Below are 18,374 nucleotides of genomic sequence, written 5' to 3'. Positions count from 1 at the left end.
AATAATAATAATAATAATAATAATAATAATAATAATAATAATACAGGGAAGAAAGAACTTGGAGGGATGCAAGAGACCCGTGATTCAACCCTAATGGAGCCATGTACTCGTCCAAGAGGCCCACTCAGCTGTCTCATGATCTGTAGAGGCAGTCCTCAACTTACAACTGTAGAGGCAGTCCTCAACTTACAACTGTAGAGGCAGTCCTCAACTTACAACTGTTTCATTGACCAAAGCCACGGCGGCACTGAAAAAAAGCCATTTATGACTGCTTCTCATACTTAACGACCTTTGCGGCATTCCCCAGGATCATGTGATCAAAATTCAGATGCTGGGCATCTGACTCATACTTACGACCTGTGCTGTATCCTGGGGTCATGTGATCCCCTTTTGCAACCTTTTGACAAGCCAACGGGGAAGCCAGGTGCATTTAACACCCAGGTTACTAACTTATCAACTGCCATGATTCACTTAACAGCTGTAGCAAGGAAGGTTGTAAAATGGGGCAAAGCTCGCTTGACAAATGTCTCACTTAACAACAGAAAATGTGGGCTCAATTGTGGTCGCAAGTCGTGGGCTACCTGTAGTCCTTTCAGAAAAATGGAATAAGCCGACTAGAGAATCCATGGAATCTGTGCATCAGACTCAGAAAGGGAAAAGTAGTAGATTTTAAAGGCAGTGCTTCCCAATTTTTTTTTCCATTAACCAAAATTGCTTATCAAAAAGTCCTCGTTTAAAGGTCCCTGTTGTGGCTGGGTAATGAGTTCATGGGTCATTACCCCAAGGAAAAAATTACCCAATTTCGGATAATTTACCCAAGTTTAGGAAGTCCTACTTGAAGGTGACTTGCAACCTCATAAAGCACACAGAGAAAGCTTTTTTCTGAGTACCTTGGAAATGCTCGGCATAATAGTGGATGGGATAATGCAAAGGTAATTTTCACCGGCCACAGCCGTGGAGTTCTCCGTCCTGAAACTGTCAGTCACCGTGAGAATTCTCCTTCCAGGGTGTCAGCAGGGCTTGGAATCCAGGATTCAGGCTAACTCTGCTCACACTGCCAGGAGTTCGATTCCTCCGATCCTGACCGGCTGGAGGTTGACTCGGCCTTCCATCCTTCCGAGGTCAGTAAAATGAGGACCCAGATTGTTGGAGGGGGGGTGTCAATATGCTGACTCTGTAAACCGCTAAGAGAGGGCTGTAAAGCACTGTGAAGCGGTATTTAAGTCTTAAGTGCCATTGCTATCAGGAACTCATTCCCAAGTGTGCTACAAAACCAGGTTTATCACTGTCAAGGCCTTAAAGTAGATCTGTATCTAGACCAGGTGAATTAAGCCCTAGTATCTTCTCGGTGCATGCTAAATTCCAGGATATCCCACATGCTCTGTGATGGTGTGCAGCAGGCCAATGAGATTAATAGAAGACCCCTTGGTCCTTCAGATTATGCAAACTGACTCCCGAACCTTGCTGACAATAGAACATCCTAATAGCTCATTCCAAAACACATTCCTAATATTGCTGAATGAGTATTTAAGAGCAAGCCCTCTGTTCTGCATTGATCGACCAGGATCCAAAAGCGAAGCGAAGGAATCTGCTGAAATATTACAGCCATGGGACCTGCAAAAAAAAACAAAAAACCCAACCCAACGCCAAGTGCACGATTCTTGTTTGTGACGAGCGCCCTCTACTGGCTAATTGTATATGCTACGTTGGAAATGAATGTTCTGTAACCAACTTTGCTTAAGGCACTTACTTATTCATCCGCGGTTAAAACCAACTTTCTGATCCTATTCCAGTGCAGATTTTTAAGTTGTTTTTTGGTGTACAAAGCGCCATAGCATACGTGTGGCCCTTTTGATGGTTTTCTTTTCTTTAAAGTATATACATTCTGCAACCTCACCATGACACATTAGTAATGTCATATTTTTTTGTCTTGTTTTTAGATCTAGATGCATAGGAAGCGCTGGGACCCATTGCTACTATTCTGAATTATAATTCGTCAGTCTTTGATTGCTACTGTAGATTCAGGGTGGGTTTCATTGTATGACAAGATCTAGAGCACAGAAAAAAAGCAACAAAGTTGATTAGGAGCCTAGAGACATAAAACACATGAAGCACAGTTGCAGGAACTGGGTATATCTAATCTAGTGAAAAGAAGGTCTAGGGGTGACTTGATAAGAGTGTTCCAATATTTGAGGGGCTACCACAAAGAAGAGGGGGTCAATCTATTCTCCAAAGCACCTGAGGGCAGGACAAGAAGCAACGGATGGAAACTAATCAAGGAGAGAAGCAACCTAGAACTAAGGAGAAACTTCCTGACAGTTAGAACAATTAACCAGTGGAACAACCTGCCTCCAGAAGCTGTGAATGCTCCAACACTGGAGGCTTTTAAAGAGAGACTGGACAACTATTTGAAATGCTATAGGTCTCCTGCTTGAGCAGAGTGTTAGAAGATCTCCAAGTCTCTTACAACTCTATTGTACTGTTACTCTGACCTGGGAGTTGTGCCTGTGGTCTGTCTTGGACCCCTGAATCTGTTAAATTGACTTTTAGCTACAGTCAATTTACGTGGCAATGAAAGAGGCCTCGGAGAAAGCATTAGGAGCAATAACCACCGCTCACAGCACATAGTGCAATTGGCACAACAGAAAATCACGATATGTTTTAACCAGCACAAGAGCAGCTGTTCTCCAAAAACTGCTTGGAATACCTCAATGCCTCTGGAAATGGCATTCGGCCCCACAAGGGAGAGGAAGCATGCCAGCTCTTGGATGTATTAAATCAAAGGAAATACAACCTCAAAGCCCCACTGAACTCCTGTGACGAAAATCTGCACGTCAATGCCAGAAAGTGAACCCTGCAACCCAGCCTGACACAGGTGAGGTTCTCTCACTATTCCAGCAGGTGACAGAAATACAGCAGCACTTACTGTGCTGAGCCTCCAACTGGCTAAGTCAGGGGTAGGCAACCTTGGCTGTGCTGCCACCACGTGGCTGTTTGGGGGAATTACAATGTGGGCAGCCAGACCCCTCCTATCCTGTGATGTATTTCCTCTCCCCTCCCCTTTTCTGGGATGGACTTCCTCCTTCTTCATCCCTGGAGATGTTCATTCTCCGTTACCGGCAAACATGTGATAACCAGCAGACATGTGCTCCAGATCCACGTGCAGACGCTGGGAATTATTACCATCTTCTGACCTTGAAAATACTGTTCAGACATCATCTTAATGCACCCCACCTGCTGTATTCTACTCTACATGCAATAAAGGTATTTCTAGATGATAAAGGTGTTTCCACGAGTTCAGCTATCTGGAAGGAGCAGTTAATGGTAATGGCATCTGCTTATATAGACCATAGAAGTCTTAACATGGGATTAATTACAGTACAACGGCTTTGTTCCAGAATATTGGCTCTTTTATGACTCGTGGACTTCAACTCTCAGAATTCCTGAGCCAGCCATACTGGCTCAGGAATTCTGGGGGTTGAACTCCACGAGTCATAAAAGAACCAAGGTTGCCTACCCCTGGGCTAAGTGTTTTACTGAAACCACACCTCCAATACCATCCCCACAATTATTTTTTAAAAGCCAGCCTCCTCATAACCTCCCACACACACCCTGGGACCTGTATAAATACAGGTAGTCCTTGATTTACGACCAGTCACTTAGCAAGAGTTTGACCCCTCCCCCTAAAAAGGTACTTGCAAATCAAATTCACAGTTCTGACAGTTGTGAGATAGCTTTTGGGGTGCTTGGCAACTGCCCCGCATTTAAGGCCCTTTCCAGAGTTCTGCGGTCATATGACCACAATTTTATGATGGTTTTTGCCCCCAAAATGTCCACTGGGTACACAACAGGCTTGTGTAACCACTACGGGGTTTTAACAGCTGTTGCAAAAAAAAGGTTCTAAAATTGTGTATGGTCATTTGGAGACCTACTAAACAAGTGGCAGAACTTCCTACCATAATTCCTGGCCCAATTTTAGCTGTAAGTCAAAGACGACCTCTGTGCAATTCCCTTTTCTGCCAAGTCTGCTCATCATTGCCTCAAGTGATAGGGGAACAAGTACATGTCTCTCTTGCATGATATCCATGTGAAGCAGTTATTAAAGTAGCTTGCAGCCAAACCTACTTCATACGATTATTAAATAGAAAAGACGGTTTGTTTGTTGTTGTGTTTTTTTTTTAAAAAACCCTGATGGGCCATTTACCTGTGCTAGAAATTCCAAAAACTCTTTCCTAACCTGAGAGAGAAGAGAGCAACATGGTTGCCAGAAGGCAAAGAGCAAAGGCACGCGTGGGGAGATTGTTTTATCCATCCTTATCCATATACACATATATATTATATTTCATTCACATAGAGATCTGGCTTAATATCTTAAGAGAGGCATCACAGGGAAAGGCAGCATTCAAAGCTGAATCCATGCCATCCAGGACCCGGAGATTCCAACTTCCCTTCAGTCTTAGATTTGCGTCGCGGGGTAGGGAGAGGCTGGCCACAGGGGCAAAGCAGAAGTGCTTCAGCCACAGAACCAAATAATTTAAGAGACTCCCATTGCTTCTGGGAGCTGCTGGCTGCAGATCGGGATTAATACGGGCACAGCGATCGCATTCCAAAGTCCAGGCGCCAAGGCCTACTTGGCACGGTGGGAAGCTCAGCCAAGCCATCATTTCTGGAGATGCCAAAAGACAAATGTCCGTGCCAGCAAGCATTTGTTCCTTGAAGAGTGATGCCCCAAACCTGCCTAAACTAGTTTAAAAAAAAAGCCATTTGCCTTGAGGAACCCCATTCCCTCCCTCAACACCTTCCCCAAAGGTCCCTGCATGGCATTCGGAGTTGAGATGGTGGTGGTGGCCCTGGCCGTCTTGCACCAGAGGCCTCCTTTCCTGCAGATGTCTTTAAGAGCTGGATCGTGTTGGGTGAAAAGCAGCTTTGCTTAGATCCCTGGCAGAAACCTCCCTCTGACTGCAGTCCCGTTCAGCTTCCTGTGCTGCCCTCTCATCTAAGACTGGGGATAGACAGCCAGGATGGTGCCGTCCTCTGCTGGGCTCTGGTAGCGCTGGCGGGCGTGTTTCTCGCAGTACATCTCTTCCCCAACCCAGAAATGGCCACGCATCTTCAGGTTGAGCCCACAGTCGGTGCAAACGTAGCAAGACGGGTGGCGGTAGCGGTTCTCTTGGATTTTCACAGCCTGGTATCTGGGGAAGACAGAGCAGAAGAGAGTCTGTGAAAAGGACTAGCATCTACAGCAGGTGGCTCACTGGGTTAGGACGCTGAGCTTGTCGATCAGAAGGTCGGCAGTTTGGCGGGTCGAATCCCGAGTGCCGCGTAACAGAGTGAGCGCCTGTTACTCGTCCCAGCTTCTGCCAACCTAGCAGTTCGAAAGCATGTAAAAAATGCAAGTAGAAAAATAGGGACCACTACGGTGGAAAGGTAACAGCGTTCCATGCACCTTTGGCATCTAGTCATGCCGGCCACATGACCACGGAGACATCCTTGGACAAGCGCTGGCTCTTCAGCTTTGAAACGGAGATGAGCACCAGCCCCTAGAGTCGGAAACAACTAGCACGCATGTGCGGGGGAACCTTTACCTTTACCTTTACCTACAGCAGGGGTGGGTCAAGCTCGGCAAGAGTTGTAGACTTCAACTTCCAGAAATCTCCAGCCAGCAGTCCACAAGTCAAAGTCCACAACTCTTAAATTGGCCAAGGTTGGATACCCCTGATTTACAGCAAGCCAACCACCATCACCCAAGTGTCACCAACCCTCTGACATGCTTGCTTAACCAAGCATTCTCAACGGTAAGCAAAGAGTTGCAGCCTGCGCTAAAGCCCACTGAGAGTCATTATGCTTTTTGCCATCTCAGTCTTTGAAGTGACTCTGCAATGAAACAAAATAAATACATTCCCGCAGATGTAATCCAGATAATCCAGGGTAGCAATTTTCTTTCTGGGCATTCCACTCACTATGCAAACTTCTTTTTGCACAGATTGTTTCTGTTGCCTCCAAGAGTGTTGATGGCCTCTTCAAAGGAGAGTGTGGAGTGATGGCTGGATTCAGCTGCTCCACCTCTTTTTGGAAACAAGCAAGCATTCAACAGTCAAGCTGGTATTTAGGGGCTGTATCGCTCATGTATACCCCAGCTCCAACTATCCAGACAAGTACATTCCAGCTAGTTGGATCTCAACTTCCATAGTTCTCAGCAGTGGCCATGCTGGCTGAGATTTCTGGGAGTTGACATTCTCACACCTGGAAGTTACCCAGGTTGGGAAACATCAATCTAAACACAGGTCTGGGTTTCTGAAGTCAACAGACAGCGCCACGGAGCACCACTCAATGGCCACCACATTTTAGAGGTACAGTATTTCCGCATCAGGCCTCTAAAACTGGATTTCCTTTCTTAAAAATAAGTCCTTTTCAAACATTTTACAAAGAACGTAAGAACTAATACAAACTAATAAAGAGGAAAAGCAGAAAAGGAAAGATAGAAGAAAGCAAAAGTCCAGAAAGAAAGAATAAAAAGAAATAGAGGAGCCTTCTGATTTCCTTCCCAGCAAATATAAGTACCATTACGAAGTTATTTCAACAATTCAATTTCTTTTCTATTATCCACTTTCTTTTACAATGACAACTTGCCTCCAGAAATTGTGGGTGCTTCAAAACTGGAGGTCTCTAAGAAGAGGTTGGATAGATATTTGTCCGGAATGGTATACAGAATCTCCTGCTTGGGACGGGGGTGGGTCTAGAAGACCTCCAAGGTCCCTTTCAACTCTGTTATTCTCTTATTTTGTTTATTTTTAAAAAGCTTTACTTAAAACTGAAATGCTGATCTGATACCCCCCTACACAGTATCATTCACTGCACTTTTATGTTGAATACTTTGGGGGGACCCATTGCCCCCATCTCAGGCATGCAGAAATGATAAAAGCAGGTGGCCGCTATTCTGCAAACCCAATGGAAATGTTAAAATTTTTTTGAAACTTTGACCATGTTTCCACATTAAGGTAAAGGTTCCCCCGCACATGCGTGTTAGTCGTTTCCGACAAGCTCAGTGTCCTAACCCACTGAGCCACCGCGCCCCTGTTTCCACATTACTATCCTCCAAAGCAAGGGTCTTCAAATTTGGCCACTTTTAAGACTTGTGGACTTCAACTCCCAGAATTCCTCAGCCAGCATGGGAGTTGAAGTCCACAAGTCTTAAAAGTTTCCAGGTTTGAAGACCCCTGCTCCAAACAATCAGCAATGGGCTTTCCTGAGCTAACAAAAGCAAAATGTCGGACATTTTATTATGTGAGGGTTCAAGATGTTCTCAACATACGGCTACAGTTTGGGGCCAGAAATTTCATTGCTAACTAAGCCAGGCGGTTGTTAAGAAAGTCACTTTTCGATTTTATGACCTTTTTTTGGATAAACAAAGAGAAGAACATGGGGCAATTTGGACGGGCTGGACTACAGCACCATGTGGCTGGTCCAATAAAGGTAATCCTCACTTCATGGCCATTCATTTAGCAATCATTTAAGATTTTGACACCATTGAAAGTCATTTACAACCAATTCCTGACCTAGGACCAGTGGTGGGATTTAGCTGGTTCGCTCCGCAGAGCCGGTAGCTAATTTTTGGTTGCCCGGGCCCAGAATGGACTTCCGGAAGCGGCATCCACACAGAGAACCGGCTGTTCCCATGTTTGAATCCCACCACTGCTTAGGACCATAGCTGTGGGGATAAGCACAAGAAGTGGTTGTAAGTCAATTTTTTTCAACACAGCTGTAACTTCGAGTGATCACCAAATGAATGGTCGTTAAGTGGAAGACCACCTGTATTATCGAAGGGACTATGTCCGACTACTCATTGGCTACTCTTAGCACGCTTCATCTTCATCCGCTTCTCTTTCCATTTTCCAGCCTGGCAGGTTGCACCGCCATTTCCAGTTGTGGGTTGCAAAATCACAGCCATGGAACCAGCCCTTTAATCCTGCAATTACCAGCACCATCCCCAGCTCTTATTCAAACAAAAAACAAAACAAACCACCAAGGTTTGGGTGCTCTTCAGGCACAAAGCTGTCCCGAGTGCTTAGCCCTTGCCCCACCTCTGGGGTCAGCCCTTCCCAAGGATTCCTTTGAAGATGAAAAGGATGAGCAACAACTGTCCTGGAGGAAATTAGGTTCATTGTCCTCGCCCTCTTTTTATCTTTTTTTTTTATTGACTTTATCGCAGTTCCTTCCTTGCGAGCTGCCCAAGAGTCTCTCAGTTAGGAGGCATACATGTTTAATAAACTAGCTATGGAGATTCCTAATTGTGCAGGTCACAGTGGTCCCAAAGCTGGGGTGTTTTGTTTTGCTTTTTCCCCAAAAGAAAACTGCACTTTCTTGTTTGTTTGTTTTTCTTTGAAAACATTTCAAAGAAGTGAAGAGGCTTCTTGGATGAAAAATGAAATGTTTTCAAAGAAAAAAACACCAAGAAAGTCCAGTCGCCTTTTGAAAAATAGTTTGTTTAATAAATGATTAATACAAAAAAAAGCCCCAAAGAAAAATGCATGCGTACATCACCACTTCAGGGCCTCAATCACTGCTCCTCTGCTTGCTAGTGCAAAATACACCCTTCCCCTGACCGAACCATCCCTACCCACTTCCTTTCTCTCTGTGTGTGTTTTTTTAAATGAAAGTTTCCTGCTAGAAATTCATTCTACATTGTCAGGGCATGCTGGCACTTCACTCTCTGTAAACAGCCGCTGGGATCTCTACCCACCAGACGGCTATAAATTACAAACCCTTTGCCCCCCTTGAAGGGTGTAAGTAAGTAGCAGGCCCTCCTCCCCAGACTCGAATCCAAACTTCCTGCAACCTGAAATAGCTCCCGTATATACAGGGAGTCCTCAGTTTATGACCACAATAAAGAGGCTGGTAAAATTCACTAAGCGATGTGATCATTAAGTGAGGTGTCCTGTGGTTGCAGCTGATTTTATGGCCCTTTTTGATGTCATTAAGCGAGACATCACACGTCTGTGCCTTGCAACCTCCTGCCAGTTTCCCCTTTGTTTCTCGGAAGCTGACTGGGAAGGTGGCAAAGGATGATCCTGCGAGGGCAGGAGGATGTAATTGTCGTAAGTGTGAGCCCGTGGCCATGCGCCTGGATTGTGATCACATGACCTCAGGGATGTTGTGATGGTCATAAGTAGAGGACCGATCGTAAGTCACTTCTTTCAGTGAAGCCAAAATTTTGAACGGTCTCTAAATGAATGGTTGCTAAGTGAGGACTACCTGCATTGGACCAAGCTAGCATAATGCCCAGCCACATGGTGCTATAATCCAATCCACCAAATTGCCCCATGCCCTTCTCTTTGCTTAGAAGAATAACAGAGTTGGTAGGAACCTTGGAGGTCTTCTAGTCCAACCCCCTGCTCCAGCAGGAGACCCTGTGCCATTCCAGACCAGTGGCTTCCCAGTCTCTTCTTAAAAGCCTCCAGTGATGGAGCACCCACAACGTCTGGAGGCAAGTCAGCCCACTTACTAACTGTTCTGACTGTCAGGAATTTTCTCCTTAGTTCTAGGTTGATAAGTTTCCATCCATTGCTTTTTTCTCCAGCCTTCAGGTGCTTTGGAGAAGAGGCTGACTACCACCCCCTCTTCTACATGGCAGCCCCTTCCCCTCTATTCCCCCCTATTCCAGTGCCTTTGGTACCAACCCGACTTAAGGATTAGCCATACTCACGTGATGGGGCTGTCACATTTCTCACAGATGTGCAGCTTCTGACTGCTCCCTGCCACAGCAGTGCTGACCGGCTTGTGCAAACTGGGGGAGAGCTGGCTGGGGAAATGGGTTGCCATTCCCTCTGTCAAAGCCATAAGCAAACCGTAATTAAAAAACATCACTGGTTTTAAAGAACGTACAATCCTATGTGTGCTAAATTTTTGGATTGTTAACAGAGTTAAAGGGGGACTGGGATAGCTATTTCAAGCTTATTAGCTCTCATCAGCCAGCCACACCCTTCAGAGATTCCAACGGGGCTGCTTGCACTAGGCAGCTGTGTTGACCCCTAGGCCACAGGCTCTCTCTCACTTTGTCAGCTGTCAATCACTTTGTCAATCCTATGTATATTGACCCAGAAATGAAGTGGGGGGTTTTTTCCCCCCCTTCTCAGTGAAAATCACATCTGCAGCCTCAAAAGAATCATTTCATCGAATTAACTTTTCTTCTTTCAATTTCAGTATTAACAGCAATTTCAGGAGTGCACATTTAGCAGGCAAATGTATCTACATAGGTTTAATTTTCTCGTTTATTTCCTTTCCTATGAAGACAAAGTGGCATCCATCAGAAACGTCCGTGCCCTTACCCTCTTAGAATTACCAATTAAAGAAAAATAGGGACCACTACTGTGGGAAGGTGACAGCGTTCCGTGCGCCTTTGGCGTCTAGTCATGCCGGCCACATGACCACGGAGACGTCCTCGGACAAGCGTTGGCTCTTCAGCTTTGAAACTGAGATGAGCACCGGCCCCTAGGAAACGACTAGCACGCATGTGCGGGGGAACCTTTACCTTTTATTTCCATAACCCACGTAATAAAAAAAAATTACTACAACAGAAAATGCTGGATTGGAACACGTTTGGATTAAAATGCAAAGCCAATTTGTACCATCGTCTTCCTTCCTTATATTCATAGATAAAACGCCCTCTCCATATTCTGCCTCTTTCACCTTTTTCATCCAATTCCAGAGCCACCTGGAGCAAGCGAAAAGTGCTGGATTGCCGTGGTGCAGCTCTTGTTTCACGGTTTTCTTGCATCAGCTTGTAGACCTCCGAGTCTCCTTCCAAATGGTACATGGTTGGCTCCGTATCCAAGCTAGAGAGAGACAAAACAGGTACAGTCAGGCTCGGGATGAAGAACAAAATGCCTCAAGGAGGACAGGACAAACTAGTATTTCACCCTTTCACAGTGCCTGAAAGAAAAGGGATGGTTGGGGCAGACCAAAGTAGGGTCTGGGGGCAATCCTTGTAGGCTGCTCTTAAGCTGCAGGTCTCTAGAGGAACAGATGTTATCATGAAGCCACTTCTTTGACAATGGAACTCATGTAGGACTTTCCCTGCTCCAGACAGAACAAGATTTCAGAAAGTGACTGTTCTCTATCCTGGCTTAAAGTCAGAAAAATGTTGCTTCCTGCCCTTTCAATGATAAAGAAAATATCTCCAGTACTTCTGCTCGCTATGGTTTTCCTCTCTGAGAGAGGAGATGAACCGCAACCAGCAGAAGAAGTCAATGAAGATCCAGGACACTCCTTGAGACAGGTCAATGAGATGCTAGCAGAGGGGGTCTCCCATTAGCTGAACCAAAGAGAAAAACTTCTCCCATCCAGATGTGTCCTTCAAAGCTCTTCCAGATACCTCACCCAAAGGAAATGGAACATTCTGTAGAAGCAGCCGTGTAAGGCAGCACCTGTACCGCTTCCTTCTGCCAGAACCAGCCCCCAGAGTGTAACCAGGTTTAGGAAGGCTGAGAGTTAACCCTCCTAGCAATAGCTAATTTGGTTGCCCTCTCACCACAATTCTTTTTTTTTTCTTCCTCCTTTCTTCAGAGTTGCCCAGAGTCGGAGAGTCTTGCTGTCTCTCCCGTTCTGAAAGAACAGGCAGAACACTCCCTCAACACACAATCCTTAAGACCTGCCCCGTCTCGACCTGACCTTCGTCAGCAGCTCTGACGAAGTGTGATTAACCCTCACATTTCCTGGCCCAATAAAGTAACTGATGCTTAGAAAGCGCACTTTGCTGATGTGGAAGGCTTAGACACAGTAATAAAAGAAGAGGATTTCCTAGCAGGAAGGGAATTTTTCCCTAGCACCAAAATGAGTAAAACTCCTGGATGGAAAGAGGTTGTCTTCTTTTGCCCATCTCCAGCAAAAGACCCCGTGGGAGATCCACGGCCAGCCTCCCTGAGCAATTAGCAACATTTCACCTCATCTGTTCTGGTGCTCCAACTGCTTGGTGATTCAGAAATTGTGTTTTAAATCTCTCCTGAAATAACAGTTGGGCTGGGGAGGGGTTTTTTGCGGGGTGTTGGTGGTGGTATTTATTTTGGGGTGGTGGAAATCAATCTAAAATGGAGGCCACGATTTCAGAGATAAGATGCCTATTCTTGGTTCTCAGGTAGCAAAACTGAGGTTTTGAGGGGTTTTTTTTGGGGGGGGGGAGGGGAAATCATCTGAGGTACATTTTCTGTTCAGATAGTCGTGGCTTCCTGTAAATTGTAAGTTTTCTTGAACAATTAAGAGCCAGCATGTCATAGCTAAGAAAGATCATCAGCAGAACAGAAACAAAGCACGGGGCACTATCAAGGGTGCTCAGCTTTTCCTGCTGCTATAAAGACTTTTAGAATAATAATAATAATAATAATAATAATAATAATAATAATAATAATAATAATAATAATAATAATGATGATGATGATGATGATGATGGTGATGATGATGGTGGTGGTGGTGGTGGTGGTGGTGGAAGGGACCTTGGAGGTCATCTAGTCCAACCCCTGTTCAGGCAGGAAACCCTATACCATTTCGGACAAATAGCTGTCCAGTCTCTTCTTAAAAGAGAAGAAGGTTTTAAAAAGTATAAGTGGAATTGTCACCTTCCTTTTTCCTTCTTTAGGAGTCTAATTAAAAGAAAAACACATCCGTATAACTGCTAGTGCAAACTGCAGATGTAAAACGAGGCAAATGTTTCAATGCAACCTCCAATGATCCACTGGCTCTTTTTGTTTTCCCAGTAATTTTGCTAAGGTTTTTTTTTTAGAAAGAATAAAAAATAAGCAAGTAAGCAAGCAGGTAAAGAATGAAGGAAAGAAGGAAGGAAAGGAAATAAGAGAGAGGGAGGAGAGGGAGGAAGGTAAAGGAGGAAGGAAGGAAGGGAGATAAAAAGAACCCCATTTAAGAAAATAAGATTCGGATTTTTTGCCGTCATTTCATTTTTTTAAAAAATTCCATTTATATCCCGCCCTTCTCCGAAGACTCAGGGCGGCTTTACAAACTTAGCAGTAGCCTTTTAACATGAAAACACCACAATTCATACATATTAGGTAACACAAAATGCGGGAAGCTGCCTTAGACTGGCAGATCATTTGTCTCTATCCCATTGGCACCAGCCTTCCAGTTCCTAAGGCAGATAGTCTTTACTATCATTGTTTGTGAGCAGGTGTTCTATCCCTGAATAATGGCAGGAGTGGGTTGCCACTTTTCTGTTTTGAATGGGTAGTGAGGATTTGGAAAACCCTTCTCTAGAAAAGCCACTGAAACAAGCCAGTGCTGAAGAATGAAACACTGCCCCCCCCCACACACACACCAGGACCTGCATCTTTGGTCATCTGAAAACATACGATATAGACTTAGGTAGAAGCTGAAAAACATTTAACGAAAGACAAGTCACAGTGGACCAGCATGGTAGATCCTGGTCCATAAGCTTCAATGAAAAGGCCTTCATCTTGCGGTGGGCTCACTTGGACTGGGCATATAAGAATACTATTACATCAGTGTACAAACTGCACTCTGACAATGACTACGCTCCTATATTTAGCTCAAGGCAGTCACACCCAAACTCTGTCAATCGTTTTTTATACTGCTTCTTGAAGAGACTTGTATCAATAATAAAAAAAGAGAAAGACACACATGCCCTTCCTTTTATCAATAAGGAAGAGAATACACACACAAAGGAAGGGTGTGGTTTGGTGGTGCAAAGATGGAAGTGGTAAATTCAACAATTCGGTTCAAAGTAGAGTTACCTTGACTGAGAGAATGGAGTGGAGTGGAGTGGAGTGGAGTGGAGTGGAGTGGAGTGGAGTGGAATGGAATGGAATAGAATAGAATAGAATAGAATAGAATAGAATAGAATAGAATAGAATAGAATAGAATAGAATAGAATAGAATAGAATAGAATAGAATAGAATAGAATCTGGAAGGGACCTTGGAGGTCTTCTAGTCCAGCCCCCTGCTCAAGCAGGAGGACCTATACCATCTCAGACAGGTGACTATCTAGCCTCTTCTTAAAAACCTCCAGTGATGGAGCGCCCACGACTTCTGGTGGCAAGCTGTTCCATTGATTGATTGACCTCACTGTTAGGAAGTTTCTCCTTAATTCCAGGTTGCTTCTCTCTCTGGCAAGTTTCCAACCATTGTTTCTCGTCCTTCCCTCTGGTGCTCTGGTGAATAACCTGGCCCCTTCTGCCTTGTGGCAGCCCCTCAGATACTGGAACACTGCTCTCCTATTTCTTCTTTTCTTTAGACTAGCCAAACCCAAGTCCTGTAACCGTTCTTTGTATGTTTTATTCTCCAGGCCTTTGATCATCTTTGTTGCTCTTTTTATCTTTTTTGTGATATGGTGATCAAAATTGGCTGCAGTATTCCAGGTGTGGTCTTACTAGGGGTTTTATAAAGCGATACTAATGCTAGTACTGCTTTATAATACTTGTGGCTAACACTGTCTCTTTAATCTATTGGCTAATAAATGGGGCCAGATAGCTTCCCTTAACCAGGAACACACCCCCCCCCAAAAATATTGGATTCCTACTCTCCAGATCTACCTTGTTGCCAGGGGACAAGGAATGGAAGATGGGAGGGGCCAAATCTGAGCGGTCAGGGGCCACGCCTACAATTCATTTGTGGATTTGGCCTGTGGACAAGTGTTTCATCCATCATACCAGGAGGATGAAACACTTGTCCACAGGCAAAATCCACAAATGAATTGTAGGCACGGACCCCCAAGACCTACATTCTTCTATCGGACAGCAAAGATCTAAAAACAGCCCATGACTTCTGCATCCTCAAGACAATTTCTAGATTTCAAGTTGACCACTTAAGAGTCATTTGTAGAAGAGCTTTTTTTTTGTTGTTGTTTTTACAAATAGACTATTTTCTGAACCCCTGTGAAGCAATTCCTTTTTTCAAAAAAGAATTCTGGCTTGCCAGTACCTGGAAGAAAGTGGATTCACGTGCATGTGTATTCAAGTAGTCCTTGACTTACAATCATTTGTTTAGTGACTGTCCAAGTTACAATGGGACTGAAAAAAATGACTTACAACCAGTCTTCACATCCCCGGCCACGGCAGCATCCCCAGCGTCATGTAATCAAGATGCAGGCGCTTGGCAACCACCGTGTATTCACGATGGTTGCAGCATTCCAGTGTCATGTAATTGCTGGCTTCCGATGTGCAAAGTCAATGGGCGAAGCCAGATTTGTTTAATGACTGCGATATTCGCTTAAGAACTGCAGCCTTTTGCTTAAGAATTGTAGGAGAAAAGGTCACATCAGGTGCAATTCATTTAGCAACCGCCCTGCTTAATCATGGAAATTCTGATCCCAACTGCGGTCATAATTTGAGAACTATTGGCATGGACAAAACTGCCAGTCATTGATCCACTGAATTTGGTCAGAAAAGTCAAGATGGCAATCACAACAGTGTAATTAAAGCTCCACCTGTTTCTCTCTCTGTGTCTCTCCCTCTGTGTACATGTACATTCCTGATTGCTTTGCAGGTCCAGAGTTAATGATGGAGCCTGAATACCTGGCACTAACCATCAGAATGATGAGATTCTTCCTAAGACTTTAGAAGGCTGAATACAATCAGACCAGACAATCAAAGTAAATAAATCACTGGTTTGACTCCAGGAGCAAAATCAGATCCAGATGCGGCTGATCCCCAACTGCATCCCCTCACAACTTGCTCCTACTTCAAAACTAATTTGAAAGCTGGAAAGGGGAAAATCTTTAACCTTTCTTTCACTCCGTCTCTCTGAACATATTCTCTCCTCTGGCTCATCAATAAAGAGACACTGTTGGGAAAAAATTAGTTAAAATAATTCATCCGTTCATTTCTCCCACTTCTCCATGGAACTTGGAAAGGCAATTTAAGTCTTTTTTTTTAAAAAAAACCAACTACTACTACAACTACTTTAAAGTAAAGTAAAAAGTGTTGGAAGATCTACAGACAGAATCTGAATGTCACCTTTGGTGATCCCTTCCTTATCTTAAATAATTATTATGGCCATTCAGTGCTAAGCCAGCATCATTTCTATTCGGCAGAAGAGAGAAAAAAACTTGTTAGGAGCTTCCAAACAAACTACAGTATACTGTGTTTTGAACAAGTACCCCCTAGGGCAGGGGTGTCAAATTCGCAACGTCACCTGACATGTCGCAACGTATTGCGACTTTTTTTCCATTGCAGGCAATGGGGTGGGCGCGGTTTTGCTATGACACATCCGGCCCGCGGGCCGGCAGTCTGACACCCCTGTCCTAGGGCAAAGGTGTCCAAACCTGGTAACTTTAAGACTTGTGGACTTCCAATACCCAGAATTCCCCCAGCCAGTCATGAAAGTCCACGTGTCTTAAAAGTTGCCAAGGTTGGAAATCTCTCTCTTAGATTCTCCTACTTAATCCATTAGAAACCAGGCAAAGCCAGCAGCGTTTGGCTTTGAGTGTTGAAAAATGCTGGAGTGTCACCCAAAATGTCATGGTGTGTCACCTTTGGACGCAAGTCATCACTGTCCTAGACCAGGGGTAGGCAACCTCGGCTCTTTTATGACTCATGGACTTCAATTCCCAGAATTCCTGAGTCAGCTGACTCAGGAATTCTGGGAGTTGAAGTCCATGAGTCATAAAAGAGCCGAGGTTGCCTACCCCTGTCCTAGACCCTAATTAGAAACAAAAGATACTTAAGGCTAGGCTTAAGCAAACAATCCAAATTCTGCATCAAGAAAAGACACGCCCCTGTCCTAGGGCAAAGGTGTCCAACCCTGGCAACTTTAAGACTTGTGGACTTCAATACCCAGAATTCCCCCAGCCAGTCATGAAAGTCCACGAGTCTTAAAAGTTGCCAAGGTTGGAAATCTCTCTCTTAGATTCTCCTACTTTAATCCATTAGAAACCAGGCAAAGCCAGTTACCTGTAACTGCGATTATGGGAAGAGGGACCTCTTTCCTGGTCCTTCCTGATCTCCCACGGGTTGGAGTATGAGTATCCACCAGGAGATGGAGAGCCATTTAATGGAGGCAGCACTGTCACTGGAGACCCCCTGGAATGGGTGGAGTTCCTTTGTTCTTGTATCTGACGTAATGGAAAAGAGACAGTAGTAGGATGACAACACATAGAAAAGGCCACCAAGATGGCCAAGAAAGAGGACGGCCACAATCAATCACAAAAGTACAGTACTTTGCAAATATAACTTTTTATAACAGATAGAGCTAAACTCGTATCATTCATTCATTCATTCATTCATTCATTCATTCATTCATTCATTCATTCATTCATTCATATCCCACCTTTATTATTTTTACAAATAACTCAAGACAGCAAACATACCTACCGCTCTTTCTCCCTGTTTTCCCCACAACAACAACAACAACAACTCTGTGAGGGGGGATTAGGCTGAGAGAGTGACTGGCCCAAAGTCACCCAGCTGGCTTTCATGCCTAAGGCAGGATTTGAACTCAGAGTTGCTCAACTTGCTACAGCATAGAAACTCCCCAATTACAGGTATTCAGTTTTGCAAACTTTCATTATTAACATCCAGGGACCAACCTGTTTTGTCTTTTTTAGGAGGGAGGCTAAACAATGGTGACAAATTCTAGTAATATAGGCACGAGGCTAAAAGGCAGATTGATCCCTGTGCATTTCAGCAGTCAGTCCTACAAAAATATACAATAATCTCACAACCCACATATTCTCCTAGAATCTAGACCAGGGGTAGGCAACCGTGGCTCTTTTATGACTCATGGACTTCAACTCCCAGAATTCCTGGCTCAGGAATTCTGGGAGTTGAAGTCCACAAGTCATAAAAGAGCCACGGTTGCCTACCCTTGGTCTAGACCATGGATAGGCAACCTCGGCTCTTTTATGACTCATGGACTTCAACTCCCAGAATTCCTGAGCCAGCTATGGTCTAGTGCAGGGGTAGGCAACCTTGGCTCTTTTATGACTCGTGGACTTCAACACCCAGAATTCCTGAGCCAGCCATGCTGAGGAGAAAGGGAGAGGTTTCCATGCTGAGCCATGCCGGCTCAGGAATTCTGGGAGTTGGAAGTCCATGAGTCATGAATGGGGCCAAAGTTTCCCTCATGCTGGCTCAGGAATTCTGGGAGTTGAAGTCCATGAGTCATAAAAGAGCCGAGGTTGCCTACCCCTGGTCTAGACCAATGATAGTGAACCTTTACAACCTTTAGAAAATGCCTAATTGATTCTGCTTGCGTGTATGTGTGTGTGTATGTGTGTCTTACACACACATACACACACACACACACACACACACGGACAAAAGAGAAACAATTCTCTATATCTCTCCCATATCTAGGCCACCTGAACAGCAGCATTTGGCTCTGAGTGTTGAAAAATGCTGGAGTGTCACCCAAAA

At 44.5% G+C, this 18,374-nt stretch overlaps 1 protein-coding gene across 2 annotated transcripts in view; it reads right to left on the bottom strand.

The window, feature by feature from the left end:
* Positions 1-4,298: 4,298 nt before the first annotated feature.
* The window catches only part of PDLIM2 (PDZ and LIM domain 2), a 59,205-nt gene continuing 45,129 nt past the window's right edge, over positions 4,299-18,374 (bottom strand). For both annotated transcript variants that reach the window (XM_081333839.1, XM_081333840.1), the window contains exons 7-10: positions 16,911-17,071; positions 10,687-10,832; positions 9,704-9,824; positions 4,299-5,192 (exon numbers count right to left, since the gene is read on the bottom strand). In XM_081333839.1, the coding sequence (XP_081189965.1) occupies positions 4,997-5,192; positions 9,704-9,824; positions 10,687-10,832; positions 16,911-17,071 (624 nt within the window). In that variant the 3' untranslated portion in view covers positions 4,299-4,996. The remainder of the gene's footprint in view (positions 5,193-9,703; positions 9,825-10,686; positions 10,833-16,910; positions 17,072-18,374) is intronic.

This window comes from Vipera berus (genome assembly GCF_964194415.1).
Source record: "Vipera berus genome assembly, chromosome: 8".
Classification (NCBI taxonomy): domain Eukaryota; kingdom Metazoa; phylum Chordata; class Lepidosauria; order Squamata; family Viperidae; genus Vipera; species Vipera berus.
Note: the sequence above shows the minus strand (reverse complement) of the source record. Positions and strands in the feature narration are given on the sequence as shown.